The sequence below is a fragment of the Dipodomys merriami genome, unplaced genomic scaffold (assembly GCF_024711535.1).
Source record: "Dipodomys merriami isolate MVZ:Mamm:240054 unplaced genomic scaffold, mDipMer1.0.p SCAF_4, whole genome shotgun sequence".
Classification (NCBI taxonomy): Eukaryota; Metazoa; Chordata; class Mammalia; order Rodentia; family Heteromyidae; genus Dipodomys; species Dipodomys merriami.
The window spans coordinates 95565751-95577919 of record NW_027205603.1 but is presented as its reverse complement, the minus strand read 5'-3'; the positions used below and the strand labels follow the sequence as shown (position 1 = coordinate 95577919).

At 45.7% G+C, this 12169-nt stretch overlaps 1 protein-coding gene across 3 annotated transcripts in view; it reads left to right on the top strand.

Annotated features, from left to right (window-relative positions):
• The window catches only part of LOC138806112 (rho GTPase-activating protein 39), an 84806-nt gene that overhangs the window by 52204 nt on the left and 20433 nt on the right, over window positions 1-12169 (top strand). For all 3 annotated transcript variants that reach the window (XM_069991668.1, XM_069991665.1, XM_069991667.1), the window contains exons 3-4: window positions 1456-1884; window positions 10169-10252. In XM_069991668.1, the coding sequence (XP_069847769.1) occupies window positions 1456-1884; window positions 10169-10252 (513 nt within the window). The remainder of the gene's footprint in view (window positions 1-1455; window positions 1885-10168; window positions 10253-12169) is intronic.

The following is a 12169-nucleotide window of genomic DNA, read 5'->3' as shown; positions in this document are numbered from 1 at the left end:
AAAGGAAGGTAGGAAGGGAAAGAAAGAAAAGAACAAATAGGAAAGGAAAGAGAAAAAGATGAGGAACCATGGGTTCATGAAGGCATTTGTTTTCAAAGCAACCTTGTCCAGGGCCACTTTAGCTTGGTAAAAGCCAGGGATGGCTTTTACTGTCCTGGCAGAACTGTGGGAGTATCACCACCAAGCCAGCTCCTGCCTCCTCTTCCTTTTCTCTCCTAAGCTCTTACCCTGGCAACAAATGGAACCAGCCCAGTGATAGACCAGGCCCATGGAAGAATGATGCACAGCGCAGCAGGATGGGGGCAGTCCACACCGAGGGCACTGTGCACCTTTAAAGGGTTTCTTTTCTGGAATGTATATTTTTTAAAAATGTTACCCCAGGCTGGGAAGGTGGCTCAGTGGTAGAGTGCTTGCCTAGCATGCATGAAGTCCTGGGTTCAGAAGGGCTTCAGAAGACCAGAAGGGGCACTGTGGCTCGAATGGTAGAGCACTAGCCTTGAGCAAAAAGAAGCTCAAGGGCACACAGACCCTGAGTTCAAACCCTGGGACTGGCAAACATCAAAAAAAGTTACCCTGCCGGGCGCTGGTGGCTCACGCCTGTAATCCTAGCTACTCAGGAGGCTGAGATCTGAGGATCACGGTTCAAAGCCAGCCTGGGCAGGAGAGACCGTGAGACTCCTATCTCCAATAAACCACCAGAAAACCGGAAGTGGCGCTGTAGCTCAAGTGGTAGAGCACTCGCCTTGAGCTGAAGAGCTGAGGGACAGCGCCCAGGCCCAGAGTTCAAGCCCCACGACCGACAAAAAAAAAAAAAAAAAAAAAAAAGTTACCCTGATATCATACATACCTTTGTTAAAATGGTCTTGTGGGACATGTGTTAATTAATTAATTTATTTTTTATTTATTTATTTTTGTCAGTTGGGTTTGAACTTGGCCTGGGTGCTGTCCCTCAGCTCTTCAGCTCAAGGTAAGCGCTCTACCACTTGAGCCACAGCGCCACTTCCAGTTTTCTGGTGATTTATTGGAGCTAAGAGTCTCACAGATTTTCCTGCCCAGGCTGGCTTTGAACTGTGATCCTCAGATCTCAGCCTCCTGAGTAGCTAGGATTACAGGCGTGAGCCCCCAGCACCCAGCTTACATTGCTTTTAACTAAAAAATGTTACAAAGCTGTAGGAAGGGTTGGAGGCATGGCTCAGTTGGTAGAGCGCTAACCAAAAAACCAAAGCATCGGGTACCAAGTTCAAGTCCCAGCTTCAGACCTTAAAAAAAATGCTAGACGAGGAGACTTAGGGAGTCAGGTGTCCCGTTGTACTCAAGGTACTAGGAGCCAGAAACCCCAGTCCCTGCAATACAAAGACTTGGTGCTCTTGCTAGCGTGGCTGCAGCCTGGGATGGGTAGATGCCAGTGCGAAGGGAGGGCAGGGTCCTGGCTGACTGACACTTGTGTCCCTACAGGCTGGAGTGGGTAGAGATCATCGAGCCACGCACCCGCGAGCGCATGTATGCCAATCTGGTTACTGGTGAGTGTGTGTGGGACCCACCGGCCGGCGTGCGCATCAAACGCACCAGTGAGGACCAGTGGTGGGAGCTCTTTGACCCCAACACATCACGATTCTACTACTACAGTGCTGCTTCGCAGCGTACTGTATGGCACCGCCCACAGAACTGCGACATCATCCCGCTAGCCAAGCTGCAGACACTGAAGCAGAGCACCGAGTCCCCGCGCGTCTCTGCGGACAGCAGCCCTGGGCGAGGCAGCCGCGATGGCAGCACAGGGTCCTCGCTGGAGCCAGAGCCTGACGCTGCCACTGAGAGGGCACAGGAGCCTCAGGCCAGGGCTGGTCGGCCAGCCACCCTGGGGACCGCAAAGGAAGAGAGCAGCAGGTGAGGAGGCTGGGCCAGTGAAAATAGGCAGGGCTAGGCAGAGCAGGGCAGGATGGATGGGTGGGCCTGAATGTGAGTGCAAGCAGTGCTCTCTGCCACGTAGTTTCTTAGTAAGGACTGTGTCCAGTAATCAAGATGATTTTCAGATCTTTATGCTAGAATGTTTTTTTGCTGCTGGATGGCCTCAAGTCAGTAACCCTGCTAGTTCCCAGGCCACCCAACTGACTTCCATTTCCCCTAGTTCACATTGTGATTAACCACTATTTAGGGTTAGGAGCTAATTAGTTGGTCAGAACCTGTAAAGTGAAGGAAGGCCAGGGAGAAAAATAACTCTGGCAGTTCTGCCTTTCCTGGGCTTAGCCAGGGATCCATGAGGACCCTGACTATACTGGGGCCACCTGTGCTTAAACCCTACTGATTGTCCTGGGTCCCCAACAGAGAAATGCTGCTATACAAAACAGTTATATCAATTTTTCAATATTTGCTCAGATTTATTGTATGTCCTAGGATATATATTCCAAGGGCTGCTAAGAAGAACATGTATTATGTGGTTACGGGTAAAATACAGCTTTTGTTGTATCCTGGAGGTTCTGCCATTTGAAGAGAGTTTAGTGTTAAACTCTTCTAGTATTATTGTATTGGAATCTAACAGTTCTTGTTAAGTCTAAGAGTGTTTGTTTAATGTATTTGACTGGTGCATATATATTGACCACTGTAGTTTCTTCTTCAGAGATCATTCTCTCTAGTAATGTGAAATAACTTTCTTTGTCTCTTCTTATTCATTTTTTTTTTTTTGCGGGGGGAAGGGGAGTGGTCTGTTGTGGGGCTAACCTCTGGGCCTGACTGCTGTCCCTGAGCTCTTCAGCTCAAGGCTAGTGCACTACCACTTGAGCCATAGTGCCACTTCTGGCTTTTTCTGCTTATCTGGTGCTGAGGAATGGAACCCAGGGCCTCATGCATGGGAGGCAAGCATTCTACCACTGAGCCATCTTCCCAGCCCTCATCTTACTAATTTTATTTTGAAGTCTTACTTTATCAGATATCAGTATGGCTACTACTACCTTTTTACAGGATGTACTTGATTGGAAGATCTTTCTCCATCTTGCCACTCAGAATTTGTGTTTATCCTTGATAATGAGTTGTGTTACTTAGGGACAATAAATGGTTCAATCATGTTTTTTAAATTATATAATTTATTAATGTATCTGTTATTTTATTGTTATTATAAAGACGATATACAGAGGGGTTTACAGTTATGTACGTCAGGTAAAGAGTGTATTTCTTTTTGGATAGTGTCACCCTTCTCTCACTCTCTCCGTTTTTCCCTCCCATCCCCACCCACAAGTTGTATAGTTCATTTTCAACATAGTGTCCACTGAGTACTACTGCTGCATTTGTTTACCTTTTGTCCTTCCATTTCTGTGCCTCCTCTTACCCTCCCAAAGACATACAAATAAAAACAAGGGCTGGGAAGGTGGCTCAGTGGTAGAGTGCTTGCCTAGCATGCATGAAGCCCTGGGTTTGAGTCCTTAGTAGCACATACACAGAAAAAGCCAGAAGTGGTGCGTTGCTCAAGTGATAGAGTGCTGCCCTTGAGCAAAAGAAGCAGTGCCCAGGCCCTGAGGAGTTCAAGCCCCAGGACTGGCCAAAAAACAAAAACAAAAAACTTGAATTATATATTTCCAACATCTTCTTGCATTTGGAGTTTGCATTGAGAAATCTGAAGTTATTCTAATCTTTCCACTGTAAATAAAATAAAGTTCCCTCTTCAACTTTGCTGCCTTTAAAATTAATTCTTTTTTTTTTGGGGGGGGGGTGGAGGGATCCAGTCATGGGGCCTGAACTCTGGGCCTGGACGCTGTCCCTCAGCTCTTCAGCTCAAGGCTAGCGCTCTACCACTTGAGCCACAGAGCCACTTCCGGCTTTTTTGGTTTGCTTATGTGGTGCTGAGGAATTGAACCCAGGGCCTCATGCATGCAAGGCAAGCACTCTACCACTGAGCCATCTTCCCAGCACCCTTAAAATTAATTCTTATTTTGTAAGTTCAGAGATTTTGCAACATTATGTCTGAAGTGTTTCTTCTCTGGTCTTGTATGCTTAAGAGTATGTCTCTGTCAGATATGTGAGATTCCTTTTTTCTTTTTCTTTTTCTTATTTTTTTTTTTTAGGTTGAGAAAGTTTTCAGTTACTATTTTGTTGAATGGGTTCTCAATACCTTTAGTTTTGAATTCTTGTTCCTTGTCTATTCCAGTTATATATAGATTTGATCTTTACCTGGCACTGGTAGCTCACACCTGTAATCCTAGCTACTCAGGTGGCTGATTTCTGAGGATCTCAGTTCAAAGCCAGTCTGAACAGGAAAGTATGTGAGACTCTTTTTTTTTGGGGGGGGGGGGAGTCCGGTCATGGGGCCTGAGCTCTGGGCCTGGGCGCTGTCCCTCAGCTCTTCAGCTCAAGGCTAGCACTCTACCACTTGAGCCACAGCGCCACTTCCAGCTTTTTTCTTTTTGCTTATGTGATGCTGAGGAATCGAACCCAGGGCCTCATGCATGCAAGGCAAGCGCTCTACCACTGAGCCACCTTCCCAGCCCCACATGAGACTCTTATCTCCAATTAACCACCAGAAAACCAGAAGTGGAGCTGTGGCTTAAGTGGTAGAGGGTTTGCCTTGAGCTGAAAAGCTGAGGGACAGTGTCCAGGCCCACAGTTCAACCCCACGACTGACCCCAAAAAAAAAAAAAATTGATATTTGACAGAGTCCTCGAATGTCCCATTGGTATGTTCTGAGTGTTTTCAATGTTTTTTACTGTTTGGTCTTATTCCTCTGGTTTATCTTCCATCATTATTTTCAACTTTTTTTGTCTGTTGCCTAGACTTTGAACTGGGCATTGCAATAGGGTGATAGAGCTCTTTATGCTTTTTCATCTCTATTAATTTTCTCCTCTCATGTCTTGCATTGCTTCCTTTATTTTGTTTTACCTTTTTTTAGGGGGGAAGGGGATCATGGGGCTTGAACTCTGGGCCTGGGCCTTGTCCCTCAGCTCTGCAGCTCAAGGCTTAGCGCTCTACCACTTGAACCACAGCACCACTTCCAGTTTTCCGGTGGTTTATTGGAGATAAGAGTCTCACAGATTTTCCTGCCCAGGTTGGCTTTGAACCAAGATCCTCAGATCTCAGCCTCCTGAGTAGCTAGGATTACAGGCTGAGTCACCAGTACCTGGCTATTGTTTTGCTTTTTGTTGAATTTCTTTTGATAGTTTTCTAGTATTTTGAGGATCTGCTTGCTTATTTAATTGGCCATTTCTCTTATCGCTTATCTTTGTTTCAATGAGTCCTTCATTTCACTTTTCTCCTCACTCTCACTTAAATCCGTGTGTGTGTGTGTGTGTGTGTGTGTGTGTGTGTGTGTGTGTGTGTGTGTGTGTGTGTGTGTGTGTGTGTGTGTGTGTGTGTGTGTGTGTGTGTGTGTGTGTGTGTGTGTGTGTGTGTGTGTGTGTGTGTGTGTGTGTGTGTGTGTGTGTGTGTGTGTGTGTGTGTGTGTGTGTCTGTCCCAGGGCTTGATCTGGGCTCTGTCTCTGAGTTTCTTTGGCTCAAGGCTAGAACTCTAGTACCACTTGAGCCACAGCTTCACTTCTGGTTTTTTCTGAGTAGTTCATTGGAGAACAGAGTCTCATGGACTTTGCTGCCAGGTCTGGCTTCAAATCCCAATCTTCAGATCTTAGCCTCTTGCTTGAGTAGACAGAATTAACAGGTGTGAGCCACCAGCACCCAGCTAATGTTGGGTTTTGATCTATTTTTTTATTAATTTTTGGAACAATACATCTGGGCTCAGGTTTTGTGAGAACCACTCAGTACAGGCATAGACATCAGTTGTGATGAAGAATGGTTATTTGAGAGTTACAAGTAGAAAAGATTAGGACCCTCAGGCAAGGGAAGGGTAGGGACAAATAGTGTTTCAGAGAGATTAGTGGAGAAAATAAATGCATGTTTGTTTTTTTTTTTTGTTTTTTTTTTTTTTTTTGTCGGTCGTGGGGCTTGAACTCTGGGCCTGGGCGTTGTCCCTCAGCTCTTCAGCTCAAGGCGAGCGCTCTACCACTTGAGCTACAGCGCCACTTCCGGTTTTCTGGTGGTTTATTGGAGATAGGAGTCTCACGGTCTCTCCTGCCCGGGCTGGCTTTGAACCGCGATCCTCAGATCTCAGCCTCCTGAGTAGCTAGGATTACAGGCGTGAGCCACCAGCGCCCGGCTTAAATGCATGTTTATTGAAGAAAGAGAAGAAGGAGGAAAGGAGAACAAGGAAGATGGGGGGAAGATAAAAATAAAAAAAAGAAACCAAGTAATCAACTCCAATAAAGAATATAAAATTGAAAAGAGACCTCTCTGAAGAATGGCAAAGAAACACATAAGGAAATGCTCATCATCCCTGGCCATAAAGGAAATGCAAACCAAAACAACTCTATGATACCATCTTACCCCAATTAGATTGGCCAACATTTTGAATTCTAATAACAACAAATGCTGGTAAGGATGTGGGGGAAAGGAAACCTACTGCACTGCTGGTGGGAGCAGTCTGTAGGTTCCCCCCAAAACTAAACAAAGACCTTCCCTATGACCCAGCCATACCACTCCTAGGCATCTACCCTGAGCATCAAGAACCAGGATCTGATAAGGACACCTGCACATCCATGTACATTGCCGCACTGTTCACAATAGCCAAGATATGAAAACAGCCCAGATGCCCCACAATAGATGAGTGGATCCAAAATATGTGGTACCTATACACAATGTAATTTTACACAGCCATTAGAAGGAATAATGTCATTCGCAGGGAAATGACTGGAACTAGAACAAATCATGTTAAATGAGGTAAGCCAAGGTCAGAGACACAAACAGAGCATGTTCTCCCTGATATATGGAAAGGCACTGGAATATGACAAAATACACAGAATTCTAGATACTCCCATACAGTAGAACCAAAGGAGGATACTTGAGAGAATCACAAAAGCGCAATACCCAATGCATATATATATATATATACACATACACACACATACTGAAACCAACTCCAAAGAATTTTTTCTTTTTTTGCTGACTCTGTATTCTTTGCCTTATAAACAGTGTATTCACATACATATCTGTGGGAGGGTGGGAAAGGAATGGAAGGAACTAGTGTGAAAAAGTGCAGCAGTGGAGCACACTGGCTGCACTGGCCATTGATGGAAGTGACTATGCAACTTGTGGGAGGAGATGAGGGAGAGGATGATGGAACAGATGACAGTATGTGAAAGGAAACGTACTTATTTCCAGATGCGTGTAAAGGTAACCCCGCTGTATTGTATATTGCCTCTAAAATAACAATAGAGTAAATGGGGGAAAAGTTAATCTTAGGAAGATAGCACATACATATATATGATACTTCTTTTTTTTTGGTGTGAGGGGGGGTCCTGTCGTGAGGCCTGAACTCAGGGCCTGTCCCTCAGCTCTTCAGCTCAAGGCTAGCGTTCTACCACTTGAACCACAGTGCCACTTCCGGCTTTTTTCTTTTTGCTTATGTGGTGCTGAGGAATTGAACTCAGGGCTTCATGCATGCCAGGCAAGCACTCTACCACTGAGCCACCTTCCCAGCCCCTATGACACTTCTGAATAGTTTTTTTGGTTGGTCATAGGGCTTGAACTCTGAGCCTGGGTGCTGTCCCTCAGCTCTTCTTCCCCCAGCTAAAACTTGGTATATTTGCTTTGAGAAAATATATTAAACCAGTGCCAGTAGCTCACACCTGTAATCCTAGCTACTCAGAAGGCTGAGATCTCAGGATTGTGGTTCAAAGCCAACCCGGTCAAGAAAAGCCATGAAACTTTTATCTCCAATTAACCGCTAGAAAACCAGAAGTGGCGCTGTGGCTCAAGTGGTAGACTACTCACCTTGAATTGAAGAGCAGAGAGACAGCTCCCAGGTCCAGAGTTCAAGCCCCACAACTGACAAAAAAATATATATATAAGAAATATGTGGCCGGGCGCTGGTGGCTCACGCCTGTAATCCTAGCTACTCAGGAGGCTGAGATCTAAGGATCGCGGTTCAAAGCCAGCCCGGGCAGGAGAGACCGTGAGACTCCTATCTCCAATAAACCTCCAGAAAACCGGAAGTGGCGCTGTAGCTCAAGTGGTAGAGCACTCACCTTGAGCTGAAGAGCTGAGGGACAGTGCCCAGGCCCAGAGTTCAGGCCCCATGACCGGACCAAAAAAAAAAAAATAAAATAAAATAAATAAAAATATTACTTGAAAGTCAGTGCAGCTATCTACTTCGTCCTCACTGCTTGTGAGAACATAATTCAACAAGATGTGAAATATAATGAAAGTGATTAAAAAAAAAACTTTATTACAGAAAAAATACACTTTCAATAGACTGAAAGCAGGTCATGTCATGTCCATAGGGTGCATAACCTACATTTGCTTTTGACATAGGCACTTGCTAATTCTGACCAGACTGGTGTCAAACTTGTAGTCTTCTTGCCTTTACCTCCTGAGTAGTTTGGCTTACAGGCATGAGCCACCATACCCAGCTTTGTTTTTATTGTTCTGCTATTATCTTGCCACAGGATGAATTTGGTTTCTAACTAGTTACTGTTCACTAATAAGTAGAAAATTCACAAGTGTCATGTGTTACATTAATATTACCAGTAGCCTTTCATTTGATTCTTTTAGCTTTTTAAGGACAACAAATGACAACTTTATCTTTCTTCAACATACTTAAATCTCACTGGGTGCTTGTGGCTCATACCTATAATCCTAGCTACTCAGGAAGCTAAGATCTGATGATCATGGTTCAAAGCCTGCTTGGTCAGCAAAGTCCATGAGACTTTTTTTTTTTTTTTTTGGTCAGGGTGGGACTTGAACTCTGGGTCTGAGCATTGTCCTCAGATCTTCAGTTCAAGGCTAGCGCTCTACCACTTGAGCCACAGTGCCACTTCCGGCTTTTTTCATTTTTGCTTATGTGGTGCTGAGGAATCAAACCCAGAGCCTCATGCATGCAAGGCAAGCGCTCTACCACTGAGCCACCTTCCCAGCCCCATGAGACTCTTTTATCACCAATAAAGAGATAGACAAGCTGAAAGTGGCGCTGTGGCTCAAGTGGCAGAGCATTAGACTTCGGCAAAAGAAGCTTAGGGACAGAGCACAGGCCTTGTGTTCACTCCCCAAACTTGCAGTTTCTTTTTTCCCCTGTTTGACTTACTACATTGGATAACACTTTTTTTTTTTTTTTTTTGGGGGGGGGTCCGGTCGTGGGGCCTGAACTCTGGGCCTGGGCGCTGTCCCTCAGCTCTTCAGCTCAAGGCTAGTGCTCTACCACTTGAGCCACAGTGCCACTTCCGGCGTTTTTCTTTTTGCTTATGTGGTGCTAAGGAATCGAACCTATGGCCTCATGCATGCAAGGCAAGTGCTGTACCACTGAGCTACCTTCTCAGCCCCTACATTGGATAACACTTCTAAGTGGATGTCCCTATCTTGACTTCAGTGAGTGTTAATAGAGGCCTATTTTTTTTGGTTGACCGTGGAACTTGAACTTAGGGTCTGGGTGCTGTCCTTAAGCTCTTTTGCTCAAGACTGGCACTCTTTGAGCCACAGCACCACTTCTGGTTTTCAGGTGATTAACTAGAGATAAGAGTCTCATGGACTTTCCTGCCTAGGCTGGCTTTGAACTGCCTTCCTCACATCTCAAGTCTCCTAAGGAGCTAAGATTATAGGCATGAGCCACTGGCACCCAGCTTAATGTTAATATTCTTGATCAAGTTAAGTACCTTTTTTCCTTTTCTGGACCATTGTTTTTATAATCATCAGTAGAGAGGAATATTTGTCAGGACCAAAGCCCACTTAGTCACTCACATCACAGACGCTGGTTGGGTGCTTTGGTGTGCCAAGCTCTGACCATCAAGCTCTTACAGTGTCCATGAAAGTCTTTCTGGCCGTTTCCTCCTCAGGTCATTCTGTCATGTCCCTTTGAAGTTGTAACTCTCATTCACCCCGAACAGCACCTCTGCATTCTGGTGGTGCAAGCTACTGAAAACAGTGCTGTTCCCATGCTACCAAACAGGACCACCCCATATGCTCTGGACAGGCAACTGTACTCTCGCTGTGGGGAGGAGGTGGGTGTAGGACAGAAGGGATACCATATTGACTGATGAAGGGACTCACTTTGTGGGAGGGGTAACAAACCAGGTTATTCCCTGGAGACTTGAGGGGCAGATGTACATGCTCACTTACACTCACATCTTGTTCTTTCTGCTTTCAGTTCTTCACCACCAGGTGTGTTCCTGGAGAAGGAGTACGAGGTTTACCAAGACTACAGTGTGGACAGCCAGCTCCTTCACTACAGGTAGAACCTGCCATTGGGTATATTCATCTGTTGGTTCGAGATCTGCTGGGTGGACTGGGTCACGACCTGTTGCTTCTAGGCAAGACAGGTGGGCAGGTGGACTGTCCTCAGGCTTCCTGGGTTTTCCTTCCGGGTGCTGCCTTCCAGAGGGAAATGCAGGGTCAGAGCAAGGTTCTGTAGGGTGGCCAGGGGGCCTGGTCACACCTAGTCACACCCAAGTAGTGCTGCCGCTGGGAAAAGTACTGGGGGACCTGAGGGGTCTTAGCAGTTTGTTCAGCCATTTGAGTTTGTGTCTCAGGTTTATGTTTGTAGTACATCAGGAGTGTAGAAGAGAATTGAAGCCTGCCCTGGCCCTGAAATATGTCTCTGTGACTGTAGAGGTGTGTTGTGTGGCTTCGCCTGGCGCCATTTCATTTTCAGGGCCCCAGCTTGGGCCCACAGTGAACTAAGTAAGCACATTCATGCTGAAGACTCATTCTTACAGTAGCAAGTCTCATTTCAGCTCAGGCCAGCAGGATTAGGTTCCCATGACTTTAGTAGTACCTCTCCTCTCATGGGTCAAGAGCTGTGCTCCTTATGGTAGACATTTCTTCCAAACCTTTAATTACCACAACTGTACCGCCCTTCATGAGCCCTTGTCCCCCTTCCCCAAATGAGCAGCTTCCAACCTTATCTGTAGGCATATGTGGAGGGTTTTTTTGTTTATTTTTGTTTGTTTGCTTTGCCAGTCCTGGGGATTGAACTCAGAGGGCCTGGTCACTGTACCTGTAACTTTCTGTGCTCAAGACTAGCATTCTACCACTTGAGCCACAGCGCCACTTCCGGCTTTTCCTATTTATGTGGTACTGAGGAATCGAACCCAGGGCTGCGTGCATGCTAGTCACGCACTCTACCACTGAGCCACCTTCCCAGGCTTCCAAGTTATTCTTTTTTTTTTTTTTTTTTTCTGTCAATTTTGGGGCTTGAACTCTGGGCCTAGGTGCTGTCCCTCAGCTCTTCAGCGCAAGGCTAGCACTCTACTTCTTGAGCCACAGTGTCATTTCTGGTTTTCTAGTTGTTTATTGGAGATAAGAATCTCACGGAGGGCTGGGAAGGTGGCTCAGTGGTAGAGTGCTTGCCTTGCATGCATGAGGCCCTGGGTTCGTTTCCTCAGCACCAAATAAAGCAGAAAAAAAACCAGAAGTTGCGCTGTGGCTCAAGTGGTAGAGCACTAGCCTTGAGCTGAAGAGCTAAGGGACAGTGCCGAAGCCCAGAGTTCAGGCCCCACAACCGGAAAAAATAAAAATAAAAAAAGAGTCATGGAATTTCCTGCCTGGGCTGGATTTGACCGTGATCCTCAGATTTTAGCCTCCTGAGTAGCAGGATTACAGTAGTGAGCCATCTGCGCCCAGTGCCAAGTTATTTGTTTTTTTCTTTTCTTTTTGTCAGTCTTGGGGCTTGAACTCTAGGTCTGGGCACTGTCCCTGCTCAAGGTGAGCATTCTACCACTTGAACCATAGCGCCATTTCCAGTTTTCTGTTTATTGGAAATAAGAGTCTTACAGACTTTACTGCCCGGGCTGGCTTTGAATTGTGATTCTCAATGCTCAGCCTCCTAAGTAGCTAGGATTAAAGATGTGAGCTACCAGCACCAGGCGCCAAGTTATTCTTATATAGTATTTATTTTTTGTGCCAGTATTAGGGTTCAGACTCAGAGCTTTATAGTTACTTGGCTTGCATGCTAATCAGAAGCTGTGGCACTTAAGCCACATATCCAGCCCTGCTTTTTATTCATTTTGTTTTCTTTATTTTTGTGCAATACTGGGACTTGAACTCGTGACCTTGTGCTGTCACTCAGCTTTGCTCCTTTATCTCTCATGACTGTTGTTGTACCATTTGAACCATGTCTCCAGTTCTGGTTATTTTCTGGTTAATTGGA